Source organism: Gymnodraco acuticeps, unplaced genomic scaffold (assembly GCF_902827175.1).
Source record: "Gymnodraco acuticeps unplaced genomic scaffold, fGymAcu1.1, whole genome shotgun sequence".
Classification (NCBI taxonomy): domain Eukaryota; kingdom Metazoa; phylum Chordata; class Actinopteri; order Perciformes; family Bathydraconidae; genus Gymnodraco; species Gymnodraco acuticeps.
The window spans coordinates 408393-434164 of NW_022990702.1; the positions used below are offsets into that span (position 1 = coordinate 408393).

Here is a 25772-nt window from a genome sequence, read left to right on the forward strand (position 1 = left end):
TTGATTAGGTTGGATGGTATGCCGTAGAGGATGCTATTGCAGTAGTCGAGTCGTGAAGTGATGAATGCATGAATCAGGGTTTCAGCAGCAGAGGAGGAGAGTGATGGGCGGAGACGGGCAATGTTTTTGAGGTGGAAAAAGGCGGTCCTGGTGATGTGATTTATGTGGTGGTTGAATTTGAGCTGACTGTCGAAGATGACTCCGAGGTTGCGGATGTGAGGGGGGGGGGATAGAGTGTGGCTGTCAATGGTGAAGTTGAAATTCTGGATGTCTTTGATACGGGATGGGGGGCCGATGATGATGATGTCTGATTTGGCACTGTTCAGTTGGATATAGTTTGTTTGAATCCATGCTTTTATTTCTGAGAGACAGTTGGTGAGAGTGGAGTGTGTTGTGGGGGTGATGGTTTTTGTTGAGATATAAAGTTGGATGTCATCGGCGTAGCAGTGAAATTGAAGGTTGTGGCGACTAATTATTTTGCCAAGGGGGAGCATGTAGAGGATGAAGAGGAGGGGGCCAAGCACCGAACCCTGGGGGACACCTTGGGACAGAGGAGCAGTGGAGGAGGTCATGTCTGTCGATGAGGTAGGATTTCAGCCAGGAGAGTGCAGTGTCGGTGATGTTGAGTGATGATTCGAGGAGGGACAGCAGGATGGCGTGGTTGATGGTGTCGAATGCTGCGGTGAGGTCGAGGAGGATGAGGATGTTAAGGTTGCCGGAGTCAGAGGAGAGGAGGAGGTCGTTTGTGATTTTGAGAAGAGCTGTTTCGGTTTTGTGTTTTGATCGGAAACCGGATTGAAATGGCTCAAAGAGATCATTGGAGCTGAGGTGGGCTTTAAGTTGTGAGGCAACGACACGTTCAAGTATTTTTGACAGAAAGGGGAGATTTGAGATGGGCCGGAAGTTGGACATGATGTCAGGTGTGAGTCCAGGTCTTTTGAGAATGGGTGTGACAGCAGCCAGTTTGAGAGAGGGGGGAACTGATCCAGATCTGAGGGAGGAGTTAATGATGGTGGCGATGAGTTGGGAGATGGCAGGGAGGCTCTCTTTAACAAATTTGGAGGGCATTGGGTCAAGTGTGCAGGTGGAGTTAATTCCAGTCATGAAGTCGGACAGTTGCATGGGGGTCACAGGGGAGACGTGGGACAGGGGCTGTGAGGTGAAGGGGGGGGAGCCAGGAGGGGAGGTGGGGGGTGCTGATGAGGGTGTCAGATTGCTGTAAATGTTGCTGATTTTGGTTTGGAAAAACGAGAGGAAGGAGTTGCATTGTTCGGTGGTGAAGGATGAGGTGGCGTTGTCACAGGGTTTGAGAAGTTTGCTGATGGTGGAGAACAGACGCTTGGGGTTGCTGGAGCCAGACTGAATGAGTTGTGAGTAGTAATTAGACCGGGCTGCTTTGAGTGCGTTACTGTACTGCTGGAGATAGTCTTTGTAGATTTGAAGATGGACTGTTAGTGTGGTTTTCTTGTGTTGGCGTTCAAGTTGACGTTCAAGTTGACTCTTCCTTGCTTTTCACATGAACAGTTCTGATTATATACATACAGTAGAGATACAAAAGAAAATAACAATGATAATATATTTTTAGTATTACAATATTGACTTCTTTGATTATGTTTCATAACAGCTCTGGTGGTGTTTGTCTCAGTACTTGCACATTTTGATTATGTATAGGCCTATTCAAAACCAGAGATGCCTTACAGAAACACACACATCAGAATAGCCTTTGAAATATTAGTTTTACTCTAATCATAGCACATCACACATCAAGAATATATCTAGAAGAATTAGAAATTGACAATGCAGAAATCTTGCTCTTCATTTTGGAGAATATTTTCTTTATCCATCCAGCCTGACCAACTGATAGATGCCTTTTATATGGCTTTGCACTTAATTCATGGATGTACAGTATACATGTATATGTAAACAATGCAACACAATTACAACATTGTAACAACATCATTCCTTTTAAATTGATTTCAAACTCTTTATAATCAAAAATCCAGTGCATGGCACACATCAAGCGTCCTTTTCTTTGTATTAACTATATTTATCACAATATAAACATGAATAATATGTACATTACAATGTTTAGTTGATTATTCTGACCTTATATTTTTCCCACTTTTTAGGTATGAGCTGCTCCCAACATTCATTTTCATTTCATTTCAAACCTTTATTTACCCAGGTGTATCCCATTGAGATCATTGATCTCTTTTTCAAGGGAGACCTGCTCAAGTAGGTTCCACATGAAACATAAAAACATAAACAGAACAACAAAAAGGACATCTTACAGCATCATTACAGGGATTACAATTACAATATCTATCCACATGAACAGGTACCAACAGCTTCCGATTGAGTAGCATCCAACCGAGCTTTAAAAACATTTAGTGGCACCAGATTGCTCAGTTTCCATTTCAATTGCAGACTATTCCAAGACAGAGGAGCTGCGCATCTAAAAGCTATCTTCCCTAAGACAGTCCTAGCAGTTGGCACACTTAATAAAACTACAGCATGCGATCTCAGGCAGTAGCCACTTACAATTCGCCGTGAGATCAGGGAGCAGATGTAGGATGGAAGTTTCCCTAACATGGCTTTGTAGATGAAACTTCCATCCTACATCTGCTCCCTGATCTCATGAATTTCGTTGAACTTATATTCAACATTTCCCAAGACAAATCTTTTTTAAGACGCATAATCGTTTGTGTGACAAATCACATATTATTACAGCTTCCGTTACAAAGTATTTACTGTTGCATGCAGTGTGAAAATTGGAGCATACTACCTCATCATAACAATCCGCCATACACTTTGACCCTCTTGCTCATATATCTGCTGCACAAGCGGTAAAATAAAAAGCATACTGGCTCGCAAACAGTAAAATGCAACTGGATTAAGTACACTGATATTTTTGGCATACTGCATTTACCATGTATTGGTATTTATTACATATTTCTCTGGCATATTGAATAGTATGGTGTTCGAATGCAACCTCTAGAATGTAACTGTGATTTGTATGGATGGACAGTTAGTAGTTGATTTTTTATTTTTCGGCCTCATGATGGCAGCAAAGTAACATGATTGTGTTCTTCTCACAGAGCAGGGGGAAATTTAACAAGGAAATAAATTGTAACCCCATCCTCTGAGCCTTTGAGGAGTCTGGTAAAATTGCTTTATAAAAGTGCTCTCATTGGCTTTCCCTACCCTCTGTCTGTCTCTCTGTCTCTGTCTCTCTCTCTCTCTCTCTCTCTCTCTCTCTCTCTCTCTCTCTCTCTCTCTCTCTCTCTCTCTCTCTCTCTCTCTCTCTCTCCCCTCTCTCTCTGTCTTCAGGGGAGGAATTGTAAGGACTGTTGCCTATTAACAAGGGTCTGTGAGAGAGATGTGTTGAAGTGAGGCCAGCACAGCTCTCCATCTGAAGAATGTGTTGGCATATACAAGGGGCGCCACTCAAATGGAACTTTAATTCATTTACACAAAAACCAGAACAATCGTAAAAAGTCCTCACTGCTGAGAGCTAACAGCTTAGGTAATAAAAGCTGGAACATAACTTCCTTTAACCTGAGAATGAGCATTTTATAGGCTTTTCTTTCAATATATATTGCACCTTGAATGGGAAGATGGCACGTTCTTCTGCGAGTGTGTCCCCGCCTGTATGCACGGTTGTCTATGTGTGTCAGATGGTCGAGGTGGGCTGTGAATGAGCCTTTGATGTAGCCTGCCAAGTTTCCCCTGTGGACAGCAGCTGTTATTATAAACACACTGTCTAGTAGCAACAGATCCTCCCAAGATGGTTCCCCACCCCTCCTCTCCACTTTCCTCTCCTACTTTCCCTCTCTTTTCTCCCAAGGCTGTGTTTAATGGAAGGGAAATGAAAACAATAGCCCTGCCAGTCGCCAGCAACCGCTCTGCCAACCTGACAGTAAGAGACCATGAGAGAAAGACTGCGATGTACCAAGCACAGTCCAGACAGTAGTGTTTCACATGGGGGGTGAATTGAGGAGATTGATTGAGCATGACAGTCCATAGTATTTATCTTGGCAACCCCAGATTGATGAGGCCTTTGGGTATTTAACATGCTGGATGTGAAACCAACTTTTATCTTTTTATGTGAGCCGCCTTTTAATGGGAGCCAAATTTTCGCCCAGAATAGTATGGAGGGGTCAGTGGCGAGCCGTCAGGGCCCTCTAGGCCCTCTGTGAGGGCCTAAGATATTCTATATATTTTTTTTTTAAATATTTTTTTAAAATATTTTTTTGTTGTTACATTTTTCATTAGTTTTACCAAAATAACTTGATTTAATTGTATTTAAAATAATAAGTACGCCCGCTGTGAGGTCTATGCAAGTGGGGCAGTGACGCGTCCTAAAACCCGGAAGTAAGCTGCGCTCGGATTCCCTCGACAGAAAGCAACGGGATTTCTCCACAGGATTTTGGAAAATATCTCGAAATAAGGTCTGTGGAAAACTAACCTGTTAGATAAATGCACGTTGTGTTCAGCCGGATAATATCCACATGTCGATCCTACTTTTATTATTTTTGAATCATAAATCTAAACGATAGATTTATGATCGATATATTTATAATTAGCATAAATTCGTTCATGATGGCTCACTTCAGTGATAGTGATGACATCGTTGCGAAATTATTAACCGAGTCATTTTCAAGATTGAGTTACAATGATAAACTGGAGTGGCAAAGGATCAGCTGAATGACCCGCCATCAAGTGCTTCATCCAAAAGGACAGGAGGATGGACTTTGTGTTTCAGTGATTTGATCATCAAAGGTATCATCAAAGGTCATTTTCAATGTGGGCCGCCGTGCCGACTTAATTCATTTGTAATTGTTTCTTGGCTGTGGGTGCCCTGTCATGATAGGTGTTTATATAAATGATGTTGTTTTGTGTGGTAGAGGGTCGCTGTCATTGATGCGTTTTGCACCCCGGACCACTGTTTTGATATTCCGCTGAAGTCTACGTTGAGACGTAATATCTCTTCTTTTTTTCGAGGGAAGGGGGGTCAGAGGGCCTAGGTATAAAAGTCACGGCTCGCCACTGGGAGGGGTCAATAGTATACAACAGTAATACTTACTGGAAATGATAACATTTCCATTAGTTGGTCTATTTTTGTTGTAGTTTTCTATTCTAAGATAGATATTTGCTTCAGGGGTCACTTTGATCTCTAAACTGTGCTGTGATAACACCAACCATTAAAATGTCTCCCCCATAAATACAAAATTTGATACTGTTATCTATTTTTTTTAAAGGTGAATGCCTTATTACAGTAGCATGACTTAGTAGCATGACTACTCAATGTATATTTCAATTTGAAAGTAAATGTTTATGGAAATATTGTCAGATCTAAATAAAAATATTTTCAGATTATTTCAAACTACAAGGTCTATTTCAGTTTTTGGGATAGTTATACACCACCTCCATGATCATGTGATTTTGTTCAGTATCTTTCTTAGATTAAAAGCATGATTATTAGCAACCAGGCAAAATAGTTTTAACACAGATATTTTATTAACAACTATATCTTTGTATAAAATATGACCATTTCAAGATTACAGTGAGCACTCCTTAATCATTTTAGGTGTTAATTTCTTTGAGCAAAGTTGCCTAATGACATGTTCAGGTTGGTCATAAAACACCTTTGTGAGGAATGAAAATAAATTAGTCAACGCTTACTTTCCAGCAGTCTAGGTTTACTCATCAGGAAGCTGTCAGGTCTTGTAAAGGGTTGTTGGTTTCCATGATCATTTGCTCTCTGCAGTCATGCACACGTTTTTGAGTGATGGTGAAGGAAGGGTAAGAACACACACACACACACACACACACACACACACACACACACACACACACACACACACACACACACACACACACACCACACACACACACACACACAACACACACACACACACACACACACACACACACACACACACACACACACACACACACACACACACACACACACACACACACACACACACACACACAGTGTTGGCACGACAGGCCCAACCACAGGCACCCATGTGGAACAGGTCAGTGAACAGACCTTGATTCTTGCACTGAGCTGCTCTTTGAGTAAACCAACTCATTCCAACACTCAAACTGTGAGGGTCAATTATTCTTACTATCAATTAGTTATTTGTGCGCTGCCAGTTTGGTATGACTACCAAAAGTAGTTCAAAATACTGAACTTATCTCAATAAGTTGCTTTTGTCCAGTTTGGATGCTGACCCTTTAACTTGTAGGAATGAGTTTGCCTGCTCTGTGACCTTGGGGTGAACTCTCTCTCTAGTTGGCCTGTTGCCCAGCGAGGGACGTGCAGCCCGTTTGGCCCCCCAGTACCTGTCTGACACTGATTGGGTTACTGACTGTGTGTCGAAGTAAACAGGTACTTCCCCACCTATTCAGGAGTCAGCCGGTCTGTGTAGCTGTACACAAAGATCCTTTTACATTTTCCACTCTCCTGGAAGCCCTGGGCGCCCTGTGTGTGCTAATGTATGCATGCGTACATGTGTGTGTTACTGTGTGCATGCTTGTGTATATGCAAAAACACTTGGAAACCTCTGGGTGTGTTTAGTTAAAGAGGACTCTATAGGGGGCAACCAGCTTATTTTTTGATATGTGTTTACAAATGTATGAGGTGTGTTGGAGTGGTTGATTGAATAAAGACTTATCTTTCCCCAGTGAAGGTATTGGACACAAACGGAATGTATCTTTGTGGGATATCATGTTGCCTACTTCCCCCTTATTCTCTCTTCCCAGCAGATTGCTTCTGTCCAATACCCCCAAACGCACACACCGGTGCACATAGCACTAAAAAACCCCTACGGCATCAGTCAGTGAGCCAATCCATCATGGGAAGTTTGTGCTGATGTGAAGAAAAGGGGGAAAAAGCAGAGAAAGAAAGGAAAAGAGGTTAGGGTTAGAAAGGGAGAAGATGTAGAGCCCTGATTACAGTGTTGGATGAGGATGAGGATGCTGGCTGATTGCTGGTGTGAAGGAACATTGGAAACCTGGAGGGAGAAGTTGAGAGTGAGAGGTGAGGTTGGAACAAGTGTGTGTGTGTGTGTGTGTGTGTGTGTGTGTGTGTGTGTGTGTGTGTGTGTGTGTGTGTGTGTGTGAACCCTTGGGTATATGTGTAATCTGCAAGTGTTTTATTGTTTTTCTCTCCAGATAACTCCTGCCTAATTAGCAGCAACATGGGTGATAACCCTTGCACATACATTACTTATGTCAGTTCTCTGCAGTGGAAACATCAGACAAAAGGCTCGAGGATTTATACTGGTCAGAAATCAGTAACACTCAAAAAGGGAGAAACCACAGTACTGTCATGATCTGCTTCCAACAATGGAAGATTGGTTACATTTCGACACTAGACTGCTTGGAAATGCAACATTGTTTGACAGGCCTTACAAGTGTTATGTTGTGAGAGGATGAATATCGAGAGTTTGAGAGAGGAATAATAACTTTTGATCAAGTCTTTATGTATATATTATGTATATATTATTATTATATATATTATGTATATATTTATGTATGTATATGTGTGCTTTATGCAAGGCTTGATGATAGGCGCTGATGCTAGCAGTAACAAATGCATCCCTAAAGAAATAAAGAAATTGCTGGGTAAACAATCAAAAAACCCTCCAATTTATTGATGACCATTATGAGCTTATGACTTCTAAAACAAAACCTGGAAAGGTTTCATCTGACTGGAGGGTAATAAAAGTTGGAGAAAAAGGGCAAAGGGTTGAGAGAGGCAAGAGAGGAGATGGTGCCAAAGAAGTTTGAAGGAGTGGAAAAAGAGGGGGAGAGAGAGAGAGAAAGAGGTTTCCAATGCAGGGCTGTGTGGCTGGCTGTGTGCTCCTGTTCTGCGAGGCGGCCGTGGCTGGCTAAATAAACAATCCTAATTGGCTGTGGAGCCCCACTAGTCTGGGGTTTCACTCGCTTTCATCCTCGGGAAACTGCTGGGAAGCTGTGGGAGAGCTGAGGTGAGGCATCATGATAAACACACATGAGAATCTGCAGACATCTATGCCGAGACAGGGTGAAACTCAATTAAATGCACATAGGCTGCCTTTTGATTTTGTGCTCTTTCTGTTGTCAGGTAAATGGTGATACATGAGAATTAGTATATATGAGCTGTGGAGAGTGTCTTTCCCTGCCTGCAGTTTAGCTCAGAAGAGAGTATTGGTGGCCACCTGCTCCGCACATCTGGAGATGAGCAATGTACCACACGTAAACTTCCTTTTTACATGCAGTAATAGATGCATACTCAGACACATGCACATTCACATTTATTCATATGATTCACAACACATGGAAACACACTGTCAGACAATCACAACGGCACATTCCTGGATGTAGAGGACACCCAAATCCATAATGACTAATGTACTCTAATAGTATTACAACATTTACTTCGAGACAACTAAGACACAGAAGACTTTATCCACCATGGTCCATTTACATTTTAGATTCCTTTGCTGAGATAATGATGAAGAAATAGAGAATCTCTTCTTTTGGCAACACAAGCACACAGTAAAGTACTTTTCAATATGAGAGAAATCTAGTTGAGAGCCATATCCAACTCTGTCAACTTCCAAACTGAAGAATCATGTCTGTTTGTTTTTGTTAATGTATATAACATATGAGACAATAGCCCTGTTTAAAGTGGGAGAGGCTACAGTATGACCAAGACAGAAACATGGGTGAGATTTATATGTGGCTTCTTAATTACATTCAACATCAAACCAGGACCAAGTTCCTGTCATGGCTAACCGTTGATGCACTGTCTAATTCAAATTGTATGATGAGCAGCCTGGAGGAGCAATAGCACTGGAGACTGCGGTTTCAATGTGATGGAACTGTTGGCTGAGAGAAAGAAAAAGATAGACGCCTCTTTTGCTCTCTGGCCCAAAGCCATGGCTCAGGAAGGGGGATTGTGAAAGGGGTTGCCATGGAAGAGAGCAGGAGAATATAAAGACATATAGGAGACGAAAAAAGAGCCTCACTCTCTGTAGACGCATGGCAATGGTCCCCTTGTTGTCGCTACTTTGAATGATCTGTTAAATAGGCTCAACTAATAAAGAATGTGAGGGAGGTGACACAAGCTTTTCTCTGACAAATAAATGACATTTGTCATACTGATATTGTTTTTTTTTTAATTAGGATGAGCAACAGAAACCACAATGACAAAAGTTAAAGTCTACAGCCAAGCTCGAGGCTCTGTGTGGCATGAATTGGGCAGTGTGGCTCTTTGAGCTACATGCTAACATCAATAACATCAGTTGCTATGTGTCGTACTGTGCTTCAATTTGCAAGGGCTAGCTGAGGCTAATGGGAATATCATGAGCTTTTCTGACATTGAAAGTCTGTGTCTACCTGTAGCTGTTGGCACGCACACACACACACACACACACACACACACACACACACACACACACACACACACACACACACACACACACACACACACACACACACACACACACACACACACACACACACACACACACACACACACACACACACACACACACACACACACACACACACACACACACACACACACACACACACACACACACACACACACACTGCTATCATGGTGGTCACAGGATCAACAAAGTACATTGTAATTAGGAATAATCATCTGTGAGGCATGACTATCTGAACAAAATTGTGTGCCAATCCATCAAGTATATGTTGATATCTAAAATAAATTGACCAACAATAGTGCTTAAAAAAAGCCAAAGTCATTATGGATTCATCATCAGGGCACAATGGAAATCTGTGCAAAATGCCATGGCAGCTCATCCAGTAGTTGTTGAGATATTTCAGTCTGTGGACTGGTCAGCAAAATTCCTAGAGCCACACCACTATAAATAAAACACCACAACTATGAAGTCATCTTTGGGAATTGCATATGGAAAGAAAAAGAGGTATCAAAGAGAAACATTACAATATATAGACGTCAGCACATCATTCATCACCTCATTCCGAAATTAAATGTCTATTATCTTTGCCCTAAACAGTTTTACAACAAATATGTGCTCAGAAATATTTAGTGAGTAAGACACCTAATTGTTTCCTCGCTGTCTCCCAAGACATTGTCTGGAAATTTGATTTAGTTTAGTTTAATTGTAATAGCTTTGACTACAGGGACAACGCTGTGAGTCAGGGGTCTGGATGTAAAGATGGCTTCAAACCAAACTTTTTATCCTCATCTTTCTTCTCACTTCTCACACTGCTCCTCGCATGACCGAAGCACCCCAGGAATCCAGAAAAGCCTCGAGAGGACGTGTGTGTGTGTGCTCGTGTGTGTGTGTGTGTGTGTGTTCTTGTGTGTAAGCAGGGAATTAAAGACTCCTTATGTAAGTTGCGTGCACCTCATATATCAGACAGCACCTCTGTTCCCTGGAGCAAAAATGAACAGGAGACAGCTTTCCTACCTGGCTTGAACACTCCGCTCACAGAGACACGGAAACACACACACATGTGATTACAGCTGGGGCGGCGGGTACTGTAGGATAGGGAAGGCTAAGCCTTCCCAAATATTTTTGCCACTGCATCCTGGTAAAATAACAATAATGTATAATGTTTGTGTCTTTGACTAGCGCTGCTATGCAGCCACCTGTGCCCTGTACTACGAAGCCAGTTCAACATACCCTGGATATGTTTGAGTTATCTTAACTAACCCTAACAAACGAGATCTCGCAAAGCGGTCCTACGACGCTGGTTATCGACTCAGTAAATCAACCCAGGGTTTCTCTCACCAGCTGAGAGCGCGTTCAAGTGAAAGGGGCGGGGTTAGCAACATTTGACCAATCACAAACAGGGACAAGTGTACTGACAGCGCAGCGTCATACTTCATTAATGAAAAGTAAACTAATATTAGACAAATATGAACTTTACACATCCATGACTTAAACATATTATCCAGGATACAAGCCACATAGTTGCACCTGCAAGGTGAATATATAACAACTGGTTAAAAAATAAATAAACTACCGAGTGTTTGAAAGCGTACAACAGTTTTATGATATCACTGCCCCATCTAAGACACGAGTGGATCTGACTTTAATTACATTTTAGTTGAGTGTTTCGTCAACCTTAATGTGTTGCTTAAAATAATACTTCTGCATAACAGTATGTGACAATGTAAGTGTTGCACGGCCAGATACGGCTCGAGAAGCTGACTCAGATAAGGAAATATGATATAGCCTATTATGATATGATCGATGATCTGATTGATGGTGTGATATGAATGATAAGTGGCGTGCGACACGTCGGCGTCTTCTGTGCATATGGCAGTTTAAACAATATTTCCTTTATCCTGTAATATGACTTGATAGATTTAAACTCAGCACACTGAGCTCTGATTGGTCAGCATGCGGTGCTTTCACTGAGTTGATCTCTTTTCAGGCCGGGTAGCATCAGGTACAACAAGTTATTTAGCCTTCCCAAACCTGAGCCTCACGCGCCGCTTATGATTACACGGGTTAAAGGGCAGAACCTGAGAAGGAAACGCTCGCTCTTGACAGCTGCGACTGCATGTGAGGAAATGCGTTTGCCAGGGGTTGACAATAAATGTATTTGCTCCTCACTGGGTCAGAGGACAAGTGATCTAGCTGCTAATATAAAGAGAAATACATGACCACACACACCACACACACACACACACACACACACACCACACACACACAAACACACACACACACACACACACACACACACACACACACACACACACACACACACACACACACACACACAGAAGGGTGATAGGAGATGGAGACAGCAAGGTGACAGCCTGGTAGATGTGGTGGATATTGAGTGCTGAATAGACTCTAAGGTGGGGTGGTAGACAAAGAATAGGATTATTTGATATAGACGAGGGTGGGCGGTAATCACTCTTTCCAGGGACCTCTCTGAAGATGTCATGTCATCAGCATTTCCCTGGCAGCTTGCTCCAAAGTGAGAGAGGGAGGGAAGAAGGGAGTAAAGAGAGGGGGAGAGGGGGGGAGAGGGGGGAGAGGGGGAGAGGCTGAGGGCGCGCTTCTTCCGAAGGTGGCAGGCAGCCAACAACAACAGCCGACTCCAGTAGGTCGGCACAGGAAGGGGGTGGTGTGTGTGTGTGGGGGGGGGGGGGTTGTGAGTGTGTGTTTGTGTGAATGGGGCAGGGGGGGGGGGGTGTGCTGTTAAAGCCCTTATGTGTGCACCCTGTGCTCCTCAAGCGTTCCCGTTTGTTGTTCTCGAGCCAGAGGGCCTTCGGCTGGATGTCCCAGGGGAGTCGTTACACTACATTCCTTTCCCATTATTCCAGGCGTCTCTTTACGAGCAGCACCATCACTGGATTCGGCTGGCCTTTTCCTCTCACCCCTGATGTCCTGTGTTTTCATCCTCACCATTAGTTGTTGGTTATAAGCTGTCGCTGCAAATGCGGAAGACGGTGATGTGTCAAAAAGAGCAGAAGGAAGGAGGAGGAGGTTCAGAAAATTGAGGCTTCCTCTGCTAAAAAGCTTGTGTGTGTGTGTGTGTGTGTGTTTTGTAATTTCACTTATTTCCCATTTCATCTACATCCTGCAAAATTCAAACTTTTTTTAAACTTTTGGGTTAAACAAGGTCAAGTGAAACAGTTTTCCAAAATTGTGTCTCCAAAGTTGCTGACTGCATTTCAAGCAGGACATCATACTGTAACCTAGAGATTGATGACAGAGTGAGAGATAGTTTGCTAACATCTGCTGCAGAGAACAGGTGTCCCAGGATCTCCAGTGCCAAGCCGATCACTGATGACCCAGCAGGGAAACACAAGAGGAAGGGTCTCTTATCACTCGTCCTCACTTCTCCACACATCCTCTCCTTCTTTCTGTCTCTCTCTTCTGGTTCTCTCCTTGTCCCCCCCTCCCTGCCCTCATATATGTTCTCTTCTTCTTCCGTTGGGTCTCTGTGACCTGAGAGGGGAGGAATGTTCATCAGAAGTATGTCAAGACTCTTCAAGGTCTCTGATGGGAGGGGCCCGGAGCCTCAGGCCTGGGAGGGGCCTCGTGACTGACTGACAAGTACAGGTGAAAGCAGATTAGGTCGACTTTATGAGGACACACACAGGCTCCAACCAGACTATGCCTCTCTGGGAACGAGTTAAGAGGTCAACTACAGCTGTGATGGGGTTAGCTACAAGGGAAAGTGGAAGCACTCTGACCCACACATGTCCAATGACTATATTAATCTGTGATAGAGCTTACAGTCTCTCTAGTTTGCATTTATCTTTAACAACATGTTCACAGACACAAGAAGTGGAAATAAATCTTACCGAAGATGATTTCACTGAAGAAAGGATTCAAAAAAGGAGTTTAAATTAATGATTTTCTCAAAGTGTTTGCCTTGAAGTTGAGGCCACAGCTTTACTACCTTATAGAGAATTGCATTTCATTTTGTGGAATGCCAATTTAAGCAGGATGGTAGGGTCCAGAAAACGAAATGAACTGTGGCCCAGTCTACACTGTATGAGCTGGACATGCTAGTTTTTCCTTTTTTGGAAACACATTCCTTTGTTGCACCTTTGACCTTGGATAGAGGGAAGAGATCCTGCAGAAATAAATGAATAAATAAACAACAAGGAGAAAATTCAGGCTTTTCTCCAGAGGGTGTGTGTGTGTGTGTGTGTGTGTGTGTGTGTGTGTGTGTGTGTGTGTGTGTGTGTGTGTGTGTGTGTGTGTGTGTGTGTGTGTGTGTGTGTGTGTGTGTGTGTGTGTGTGTGTGTGTGTGTGTGTGTGTGTGTTGGGGTGAGTCATGCATCATTGCTTCTGATAGAACTGGATACTTTCATATGTTTCGACAATGATTTGAAGGTGCATGTTGTTACAATTGTTACTTTAACGAGAAGTCCTCCTTAATACCTCACACAACCTTGGCGCTAGGTTATTTTGTATTTCTTTTTTCAGTGAGTGATGAATGATGTATGATTTGTTTCTCAGCCTCTGTGATGACTCTTCATCAAGGAACTGAACTGCTGACACTTTGGCTCGGTTTACTTCCTGTGTCACCTTTCCTGGAATGACCTCATTCACCCAACTTCCTGCCTGCCAGGATGCAGAGCAGTGGTTGGCAGCTAAGCATGGATGTTATTTCTAGCCTCATAAGGTAACAGCTGCTTTTCAACGTCAATAAACACAATAGCCATTAAAATGTTATCACACAAAGAGTGTGTAGGCCTTTTTCACAGCAGACCTTTTGACATGATCGATGTAAGAAAAAACAAGTTATGAATAGAGGCTGACCAAGAAGATCAATTAGCACACTAATCATAAGACTTACACATAAGCAATTACTACAGCAATGTTTACATCAAATACTTAAAAGGAATAAGAAATATTTCTACAAGTATGTTGAAATCTTCATCAACAGAGCAACAGGAGTACAATAGAAGGAAAAGGAGGAAAGGGGGAAGAGTAGTGAAGAGGAGAGGAAAGGAAGGCACTGAGTGACTACAAAGTCAACAGACATATCAATCTTGCCGGTTTGATTGAGTCTAATCAGTCCTCGGGGATTGGGCTAATCAGGCAAAAATGAGAGAAAACATCTGTGTTAGGTGTACATGAACTTTTTTGAAGCAGAAGATGTGACAGAAAGAGCAGATCAAGCTGTATTAACAGGAGAGTGGAAGGGCTGTTAAGCTGTTAATGAAGCAGAGGTTAGAGGCTGCTGGAGACACAGAGATGTGTTAGTGTACTTGTTATTGTTAATAAATCTGAGGCGTTAAATCAATTTGATCTGAGAAAATAGTTTTTAGATAAACACCAAGAACGTATCTTAACGCTAGCTTTGCTGAGTAGTCTCTGAGAACTAAATATGGGCCTTAACTTGCTTAGTTGTGTTTTAGCACTGAACCTAACCATCATAGCTGTTGGCATACATGCAGGCTGTTACATCTTCGCTCTGTCTTGGTTTCCTTGTTTTGTAAATTATTTTTACATTTTGACAATGTGCTTCTGCACAATATCACTTCTGTTGATGTATATTAAGGATTTTTACAATCATCTTCTGTGCTATACACAGCCAATACTTTTTTTTTCCTTTGCTAAAACTCTGGAATGGCACTCACCCTGCTTGAAAAAAGTACTTTTTCTTAGTACACTATACCTATATTCTCTCTCACACCTACTGACATGTTCAGATCCCTGGAGATCACTGTGCTGAAGTTTGGAGTCCTCTGGTGCAACGGTCAAATAATTCCTCCCAGATGGCCTTGAAAGCCCAGACACATAAAGGATGACATACTTTATGCTTGCACTGCACATGCACATATGGTGATCTTTGACTACAGAGAGTCCATTGTAGTATATTACCTATGGAGGAATAAGGTGTATTTATGACGGGCAGTATCTGTCACAAGCCTTAAGTATCAGAAAACATGATACGCAGGCTAAACCTTTGAGCATTTTATGTGAATGTGCTGTTTGTGCATACACAAAAAAATGCTGGATTTTTGTTTTTTAAATGCTTAGGTGCTATGATCACAAGTTTGTTCAGGGAGTGTGACAAAGGTAAAGTTAATACAGAAATCAACGCTTCCAGCAATGCATCATGTGCAGCATATAATTCAAGATTCAAAATGTCCCAGAGGGGAAATTTGCTTTAAAGACAATAATCAATTACAAAAGCATACAATGCATCATTCATCTCATAAAACACATCATATGCAACACAGCACAAGATCCATATCTCCTGCAGTGTCACCATAAATCATGGAAAGAGAAGACGGAATGACATGACATCCGGAGTTATAGTTTGTTTAAAAAAACTAAAACAGATGGGAGAAAGAGCTATCTGTATCTATTAGCGCTACCTTTGAGGGGGGTCTAAACCTCCGCCCAATGGAAGCATCTGAACTCAACATGTAAAGAATGTTACATGACCCTCACTTGAAACAGGTGCTAAGAGTTATTAAAGGTAGCACCAGAAATAATACGACACAGCTCCACAACTTATTTCCAGCCTATTTTATAAGACTTAAAAGACTGCTGTGTGCCTTAGATGAAAAATAATAAGAATGTGATGCGGTGGGTTATATTTTAGAGCTGTAAAATAGAAGAGACAAGAGTAAGTACATTGCTTAATCTGCTGAGGACACTCCACTGTCCTCCAATTGTCTATGGAAATTGAAACAGACAGCCTGCAGGACATTGGGTGGGACGCCTTACTATTACACACACCTAGACCCACACACACTCACACACAGTGTAGAGTCTTTGCCCTCTTCCTGCCCCTGTCATCACCTTGTTTTAAAACTCCTTGAGGGTCTACACTACTCAACAAGAGGATTTTATTCAGATCACCCTCCCACTTTCTCCCCTCGCTAACCCCACCTCAACACACACACACACACACACACACACACACACCACACACACACACACACCACACACACACACACACACACACACACACACACACACACACACACACACACACACACACACACACACACCCACACACACACACACACACACACACACCCACACACACACACACACACACACACACATATCCCAGTCCCCCCTCAATCCCATCTCCCTTTCCACTCTCCCCAGCCTGAGGGTCTGTCAGAGCAGAGCAATTTCCATACAGAGTATGAAGAGCAATACGGTGGTCATCTCAATCACATGAGACCTACATAACGGCAGCAGGGAATGTGCACAGATCATTTTTACACACATGCACATTAAAGCATCTGCCAGGGACTGAACACAGTTTCAGAGATTAAGTCAAAATCTCCATATTCATGTGTTACGGCGTAAAGCACAAGTGTTGCATCGTGGGTCTTGAAGTGAGTATAGAAATGTAATATTTGTTGCTAGTTTTTAATTAACATGAACAGAAAAATGAACATTGTATGACCTGCCTCTAGGTACTAGGCAATGATTCTGATACCAAATATATGAACATAAGTGCATAGAGACAAAGTGTACATGACAAGTATAATGTACACCATATGAGCAGTCACAGTGTGATTTTACGGGGGCCTACATCACAGCTGATGGCCATATTATGAAGTGTGGAGGCTGTAAGAGGTCAAAGTAGCCAGTATTTCACAAAAGGTTTGAATCTGTAGATTGATGTAGACGTTTTGCGGAAAATACACATTTTATTTATTTGTTTCAACCTTATCACCTTCTGAACCTCAGACTTGCATTGCTCTTAGAGAACCACTGCACGGAGAAAGTAAGACAAATAAAAGAAGGAGAGGGGAAAATAAATATGATTATTTTTAGCTACAGCTTTCTCTAGTTTTCTTTCCCCTAATAGCATTTGCTTGCTTGCTCTCCTTCATTCTTTCTTCTGCCTGACTGTGATATGCCCACATGAGCCCCTTGCAGTCTGTCTGGTGCATATGGGGATCTCCCAAATTATGCAGTACTAAGATTGAACACCACGTGTCAGTGTTGAAACTTTTAGCCGGACATCATCAATGCTTTTTCCTATGTTTTGTGTATGTCTTTGACAGGTTCTTAGAATATGCACTATGGATATGTTAATTAGAATAACTAGTCTAAAACATATACTGTATATTTACTCCCCCTCCCCCACTTCACATTTTTTCTGTAGAAACAAGTCAGCATCACTCAGGAATATCTTTTTGTGTGATGTTTCTTGGTTGCCATGCTGAAGAGAATCTTGGGGGTGCAAGAAGTAAAAGTGAAGCTTGGCAGTGTCATTTAAAATAAACCTTTTTAAGTTCTAGGTTGGAAGGCTGAAGAGGAAATGTAATTTGTCTTCAGGGGACATATATGATGAAGAGGGTATCAGGGTGAAATGCAGAGGTATTAAGGTAGAGGTAGTCCCTGACTCTCTGACATCATTGAGTCACTCAGTAGAGGAGGCCAGGGGCCACACACAGTGGAGCGGACAGACATAAATGTTTATGCGTGTGATGACGTAAATATTTAAGGGTTGATTACTCAACTCGCTGTCTTGTCTTGGTCAAATATATTGGAGTTCGGCAATAGGAGGGAAGTAGGGTATGGGTTGTTAATATTGTATATGTGTGTATATGTGCATGGCATGAGGAGGATATCCATTGTGTTGCCAGCCTTTCTTTACATGCCTCTCTTTCTCACCTTCCTTAAAGACCCAATTCTGAACATCATAACACACAAAAACAGACCAACATGCTGCCAGATCGATTGATACATAGATACATAGATAATTGTTTCTGCTGACGTGCTGCGCTTGTCCTAAATATTAAATAAGCTGCCAAAAATGCCATTTAGTTTTCTAAGGCCAGAGAAATTCATAGGTTTCTCTCAAAAGTGGATTTCTCTTTTCAAATTGTGAAGCCCCTGGAATACTGTCTCTCCCAACCCAACGATAAAGAAGCTCCTTCAGCTCTTATTGGCCTTCTCCCTTTTCTCACAGACACTCCGTTAAGGAAAGCCTGCTCTGATGTACAGCTGGGCCCTATTATCAGACCACTTTTTAAGAGACTGACCCAAGTATTTGGTTGGATATTCAGTGCTTTTAAATGTTCTTGTATCCATTCTCTGAAGTTACTTAAAAAAAAAGAGCTTTTGATGTTTGGGAATGATATTTTGTACTCATGCCAGGAAACTGACTAAGGTTGAACTTTGACCTGTCATCAATAACATACATCAAAATACATCTGCCCGCACAAGTTATGACATGAGTTTTCAGTGTGGGTAAGTATTTACGTAATTGAATATTTTGTGTTTTTTTTCATATTTGATGAAATTACTTAACTGTTAACTCAAAACAGAGCTCTGTAGGCTTTGTAAATGTGTTGCCTGAGGGATGAATATTGGTAATATCAATATCTGTGTCTCATGTGGCTTGACACTGTGTTGCAGTGTTGCTTCTTATTTTCCTAACATGCAGAGTAAGCCCAATTAATATGCTGAAAATGACAAAACTAAAATAACCAGAAATATGTAAAACCTTTTTTTTAAAGTGTGAGAAAACTCATTAACAGTCGTCCTAAAGTGTCTAGTATTAATTGATACAGGCTAATGAGTCACAAATGTTTGCCTGCAGTTGGTAACATGCATGCTGGGAGTCTGTTTATACAATTCACGCCCCTGTTATACAGTGGAAATCCTGCACTTAGAAGAATGGGCAGCTACTGCGGGAGTGTGTGCTCATAATCTCTGTAAAATTATTACTGGGGGCTGGCAGGGGGTGGAGGTTGTCTTTGGGGTGTCGAAGCGGGTCCCATGAATCGGGGATGGCGCTCTGTACAGTGTGAGCGAGTCCGCAGCCAAAGTTTGCTGCGCGCAGGCAGAAAGTTCGCTGGAGAGGCGACCCGTGATCCCAAGTCATATAGCCTACCCTACGGATTTAAAGTGCAAACATGCGGATTACAGACTTCAATTAGCCTGGACTGTTTTTACTTTTTCGGTGGTGTCCATGAAAGACAAACAGTTTGCTGCTTTCGCTGCATGCTGTCGTTTCAATGGACTATCGTGTATCTTATCACCCAGTGAGTAACTTTGATTATGGTTTCCTAAGCTGCAGATAAGTGTTAATCATACGCATAACTTGACTGTTGACGTCTTGTCATGTAGCGTAGTCTTGGATGTTTAAAAACGATGAACTCCTCCTGTGACATCGAACTGGCAGCCTTATCTCGGAAACACCGACTCATGGCTGCAGCTATGCCCGAGGAGGACAGCCTATTGCCCGGCAACACTTCCATGACTGACCGGAATGGATTAGGGGGACTGGTTCACTGTTTTATATGTGGAAGCGGAGTTACGTCAGGGAAGGAATTGAGGCTACAAGTGACATATCAAAAGGAGAGGCTTCCGTTTTTCCCTTTCCTACAAAATCAGGAGCCAGCCCCGGGTGCGTGTGAACTGAGCCCGGATGGACATACGCTGGTTTGCGCGGTGTGCCACTTTTTTCTGTCCGAGCAGTGGAACTCTTTCGAGCGGAGCAGGACGCCCATTGAGAAGCGCATGTACTGGCTGAAACGACCCTATCAGTGCGACTCTCGCCGGGTCCCACAGGAGTGGAACCTTTCCTATGATCTGGAGAGGAGAATCAGTGGGGGCGCAGACTCTGATTTCTCTTCTTTTTCTGACAACGAGAACATGTCAGACCAGGAGATGGATTTAGTCGACAGAGCCAGTATGAGCAAAGACAAGTGCCTGAGAGCATCTGGCAAATCGCCAAGAGACAGTAACAAGAAGAACAATGTCATCAGTGTTAAAAACAGTCCAGATTCACAGCGGGCAATGCGCTACCCGGTGGGTGTTTATGGGGCGCAGGGATCGCCACAAGCGGAGAGTGTTCTGCCGGCGAGGCGCGGTGCTAAAATTATAAATAATGTCTGTCAATCATCAGAATCCCTGGCTAAATCCCAGGAGATATTCCCTCAGCGATGCTATGACAGTCCCTTCCCTGACACACCTGTGCAAGACAACGGGGTCATTATGCGCAACAGGCGATGGCTTGAGGAGGGGAATGTCAGACATGCAGAGCCGTGTCAGAATCAGCGTGTTGTCGACAGCAGCTGTGCCTCGTCCAGACATACATCCCTGCTGTACCGAGGAAGGACAGAGGATCACCCCGACACTGCTCTGTCATCAGTTGGCACCACTGCTGTCACCACTAAATGTAACATGGCTGTTCCCAGGAAGAATACCTCTGACAGCTCTGATGAAGATGAGATTAACATTACAAGTGATGATGATGTAGACATGTATGAGAGAAAGACAAGCACTACAGCAAAGTTTAGACATGTCAGAAACCTTTCAGTTAGAAAGTCGCACCCCACTGTGGACACCTGTGCAGAGGAGTGTGTGTGCTTTGTCTGTGGCACTGGGCTCAGACATGATGGCCGTTTCAAAGTCAGTGTTCAGAAACAGGAGAGGGCACAGGGCGAGCCCTTCTTCCCCTTCCTGTGGCTTCACTCCCCTCCCCGGGGTGCAGTACCCATCAGTCCAGCGGGTACAACCTTGGTGTGTGGCAGCTGTCACACTTCTCTCATGCAGCAGTGGCAGAGCTTCCAGCTGGCGGATGTGCCTGTCCTTCAACGTTTGTATGTAGTCCCCCTCAACCACGACACCAGTTCTCTCCAGCCTTCCCAACTAACTTCCTCAGAGTCCATAGAGTGTAATAATGAACCCATGGCTTCCCACGAGGCCTGTTTCCTCTGTGGTCAGGACTGTGCAGGAGATATGAGGGTGGCATATGCACAGGCTGGTGTTGGCAAATCCCGGGGTGCAATGTATTTTCCTTTCATCAACATGTTGCCTTGCCCACCTAATGCCCAGGGGGTGAGGAATGGCCGTGTGCACTGTTGCCCACAGTGCCATTTTATCCTGGAAGAGATCTGGGGGGCATATCGACTCAGCCTCAGTGAAGACCTCATCACGTCTGTCAGCTCCTTCCTAGTCAGGTACCACGCTGCCATGGCAATTGAGGGCTCTGGTCCGGCCCATTCCCAGACAGCTGTGGCTTCTCGCCCCTGCAGCTCCATGTCAGTGTGTTACCTGTGTGGAGGCGAGCTCTGCGCAGGTGGAGAGTACCAGCTCCATGTCAACCCGCCTGGGCGTTGTGGGGAGAGGGAGCCTTTCTTCCCCTTCCTCACAGTCCATCCTCCTGCACCACGGGCCAAGCCAGTTGACGCCACAGGCCTGGTGTCAGCTTGTAATCTCTGCTATCATGACCTACACTCCCAGTGGGCCCAACATGAGAGTAAGGGCCAGGGGTCCCTCCACCCCTTCTACCTCTAGTTTATCCAGTGCCAACCAGCAACCTCCGAGCTCTCCATGGGCACGCCAGTACAGCTGTGAGGCTTTTGTGTGTTTCTTCTGCAGGAAGGAGCAGCACAGGAAGGGTAGGCTGTGCGCTGTCACTGTGGCCAGGCTACCTGTCTTCCTGTACGCACCTCGCAGCACACGCACGCTCCTGGTGGATGATGGGAGGAGGTTGGTGATTGGCGCATGTGTGGAATGTAAGGCCATGGTGCAGGTGGGACAGAGCATGCAGCAGGACAGGGATAGGCTTGGACATGGATCTTCAGACGGGGAGAAGAGAGAACCAGAATCAGCCTTGCTACAGACTAGACATAAGGTAAGCACATGCTAAAAGTTTATGTTTTCCAATTGTCCTCAAATGTGTCTAAATGCAATGACAAGCTTGGTTAAAGTCTCCCATCACCTTTTAATCCCCTCTGCATTCCCACAGTGCAGCGCAGACTGTGTTTGCCCTGATATGACCTCTGAGTCACATGGCAAGGGATGAGTTTAACACTTTGCATAGTGGAATATCTGTGATAAAGAATTGAAAATCACTGTGATGCAGATGGTGCTTTTGACTGTTTTACATAAACATTTCAGCTGAATGCATTAATATCTTGAAGCTGCTTATCGTGCCATGGAGTAGCCTTTTTTTGCAGAAGAATAGGTGTGTGTGTGTGTGTGTGTGTGTGTGTGTGTGTGTGTGTGTGTGTGTGTGTGTGTGTGTGTGTGTGGTGTGTGTGTGTGGTGGTGTGTGTGTGTGTGTGTGTGTGTGTGTGTGTGTGTGTGTGTGTGTGTGTGTGTGTGTGTGTGTGTGTTGTGTGTGTGTGTGTAGTGTGTGTGGTGTGTGTGTGCTGTGTGTGTGTGTGCTGTATGTGTGCTGTGTGTGTGTGTGTGCTGTGTGGTGGTGTGTGTGTGGTGTGTGTGTGTGTGTGTGTAGTGTGTGTGTGTGTGTGGTGTGTGTGTGTGTGTGTGTGTGTGTGTGGTGTGTGTGTGTGTGTGTGTGTGTGTGTGTGTGTGTGTGTGTGTGTGTGTGTGTGTGTGTGTGTGTGTGTGTGTGTGTGTGTGTGTGTGTGTGTGTGTGTTGTGTGTGTGTGTGTGTGTGTGTGTGTGTTCTTGTTTGTGGCTTGAAAATGAAACGCTTAGTTGGGGTGGATGACACAACTTGGCTGAACAATGATGATGAGACAAACACTTTTATCAAAACGTACTTCTATAAACACCAGAGGAAAACTATGGGGATCTGACTGCCAAGGTCAGCCGTGTGTTTGCTGTGTCCATGTGTGTGTGAGTGTGTTTATTTTGGTAAGCATGACTGAGTATGTCCCACCCCGTGCTGAACAGTTTGTTTTGGTTTGAGCATGTTGAAGATCTTAAAGAATATTTTCAATGAAGTTTGTTTAAAGCAAATCTAGAGTTCCCATACAATACTTATTGTGATGACAATAATCATAACACTTGGTCATAAAATAATGGTCTGCTAATTCGTTATATTAGCATGTATACACTTAATTTCCTTCAAATACATCAGCTTTATCAAGTATTCACTATACGTTTTTATGTTTGTAATATTAATCTCAATATAATATTTTGATCTTTATCAATATAATGTTTAGAACACATGCCTATTTATCTATTGCCTTATTCATGATTCCATTGGTTTCCAAGTAAGATTTGGGAGGGAAATACCCATGATACTAAGATTAATAAGACTCCAATAAGAAACTTTCATTGCTTTCCCTTTTCATGTCAAAACATATGCTGTGGCAGTGATGTGTGTTTCAAGACTTCGTACTTTACATCCATTTGAATGGTTCTCATTCATATTCTTGAGAAAATACAACATGTCATCATTAGCACAAGTTATTCTGATGAGTAAAGATACTTGCATAGGTGGTCCGGATGGGTCAGCTCAGTGAACAGTACATTTACACACTTCCTCTGAAGAGAGATCATTCTGTCATCATTAACTTTCTTGCTTTTTTCTGTCTCCAAATGTTGGTTTCTTCTCACTCGTCTTTCAACAACACACATACAATCCCTGTCGTGCTCAACCCTTCTTTTCCTATAGTAAAAAAAAGAAGTGTTTTGGGTTATATCTGGGACAAGTGCTGGGCAAACGAGGATGATGATGTGTTGATGAAGAGATGAGGAGCATAGACAGACAATTGTCTCTGTGAACAGCTCTCTCATGCAAACAGACACTAACTGTCCAGCCATGCAGGACATCTAAAAACATCTGTGAATGCCATTCACCCTCAGTAGCAACCTCAGTCGCTGCACACTCACACCAGCTGTCTTGAGTTGTCTACCTAACGTCTTTTCTGTCTTTTGAAAGAACCATTTGAGTGGCGGATACTCTTATGGTCTCCAGACTTCAGTATTTGTTATAAAATAAGTATGTGAGGGGATACTCGTGATAAAGAGTATAATTTTGGGACCAGTTCTTTCTGCCTGTCAAGATTTACGCATTGAAGAGTGGGTGGGTGAGAGGGGAGTCTGGGCAGGCTAGGTTTCGAGTGATCATTTTGGACTGGTATGGTTGCAGGTGGCACAGCCAGTTTTGGCCTGGGTGAGACAGTGACCTCATGGCTGAGAGTGCCAGTGTGTGTTTCTGTGGGGAAGGGGAGGTGTGAAAGTGCTGCTCGGGAACAGGTGCTTTGTCCTCTAATGTCACGCTGTATACTTGAGAGGTTCTGTCATCACTGGGGTTTAGGCTGTCAAGAGGGAGGGTCCATCTGGTTCCCCAGCACTCTGTGTGCCTGGTGGAAGGGACAGTACAAAGATAAACATACACTAATTGTTCTTTCCTTTTATATTCCTTTGTATTCTATTGTTGTTTGATTGTAGTTTATCATGTTACACAAAGCTGCACATCAAGGATAGTTTTCCTTTAGAAACAATTGGTGCCGTTCCAGGTATCTTGGAAGCTTTCAATTTCCGGACAAATGAATAAACTCCGGTCAAATATCATACGTTCTTTTGAGCCTCAAAGCATTTGATACGAAGGCTTAAGAAAGATGCCGGCTGGAGCTATATCCGTGACTTCAGACTGGATCTTAGAGATTATCAGGACATTCTTTTAAAGTTGTCTTTTCCAATCCAATCCATTTTATTTCTATAGCACATTTAAAAACAAGAGAGTTGAACAAAGTGCTGTACATCAATAACTGTATAAAAACATATAATAGTCTTTTAAATGTTTTTACAACTAAAATGTATTTTTAAGTACACCTTTTCTGCAATAACTCAGTCAGAGCATAGGTTGTGTGCACACGGTTAGAGAGTTTCCAGGTCAAGAGAAAGAGCAGTGTGTTTACACTATAGGTTAGTCTGTTTGTTGATAAATAAATGCTACAACTTTTTGAGGACCCAATCTTTTGCTCAGCATCCCCCTTCCCCCAGGCAAGAGATTTTAATGCCATTTAAAATTGAAAAATACCCCAGTTCAAATACGTTTTTCTGTTTTAATATTCCAAATTCAATTCAGTCAATACCAAGACCAAAACACAGTGACAAATTAAATGTTTGAAGACTAGTATGAGATTTCCCCCCACGCACGCACGCACGCACGCACGCACGCACGCACGCACGCACGCACGCACGCACGCACGCACGCACGCACGCACGCACGCACACACACACAGAAGTGATGGGTGGTTATCGTGGTCTCTGTTCTGCTGCCTGGCTGTGTTTAATTAGTATGTTGAACATGACCTTTGACAGGCGTTTAAGTATAGATCACCAGCCGCCGTCTGGGGAGGGGCTGCTGGTCAGAAGATCTTTCACTTGCACTCTCCGTAAAACAGATGTCAGTGGCTTTGTTGTTGCTCAAACTGTTGTATTCATGTAGTTGTGTATTTAAATGAAATGGGATCAGGATAGCCTATGGGAGATATTGCATTTGTTCTTCTGAAGTGCTTTTTAAGCAACACAATGAAGGCTATATTTAAAATAAATCTCTTTGTGCCTCATTTCTGACACACTCTGCACATA

The 25772-nt window shown here is 43.2% G+C and overlaps 1 protein-coding gene across 1 annotated transcript in view; it reads left to right on the forward strand.

The window, feature by feature from the left end:
* The first annotated feature begins 19240 nt into the window (after positions 1-19240).
* The window catches only part of LOC117556272, a 49608-nt gene continuing 43076 nt past the window's right edge, over positions 19241-25772 (forward strand). The window contains exons 1-2 of the mRNA XM_034231575.1: positions 19241-21745; positions 21780-22110. Coding sequence (XP_034087466.1) covers positions 19620-21745; positions 21780-22110 — 2457 coding nt within the window. The 5' untranslated portion in view covers positions 19241-19619. The remainder of the gene's footprint in view (positions 21746-21779; positions 22111-25772) is intronic.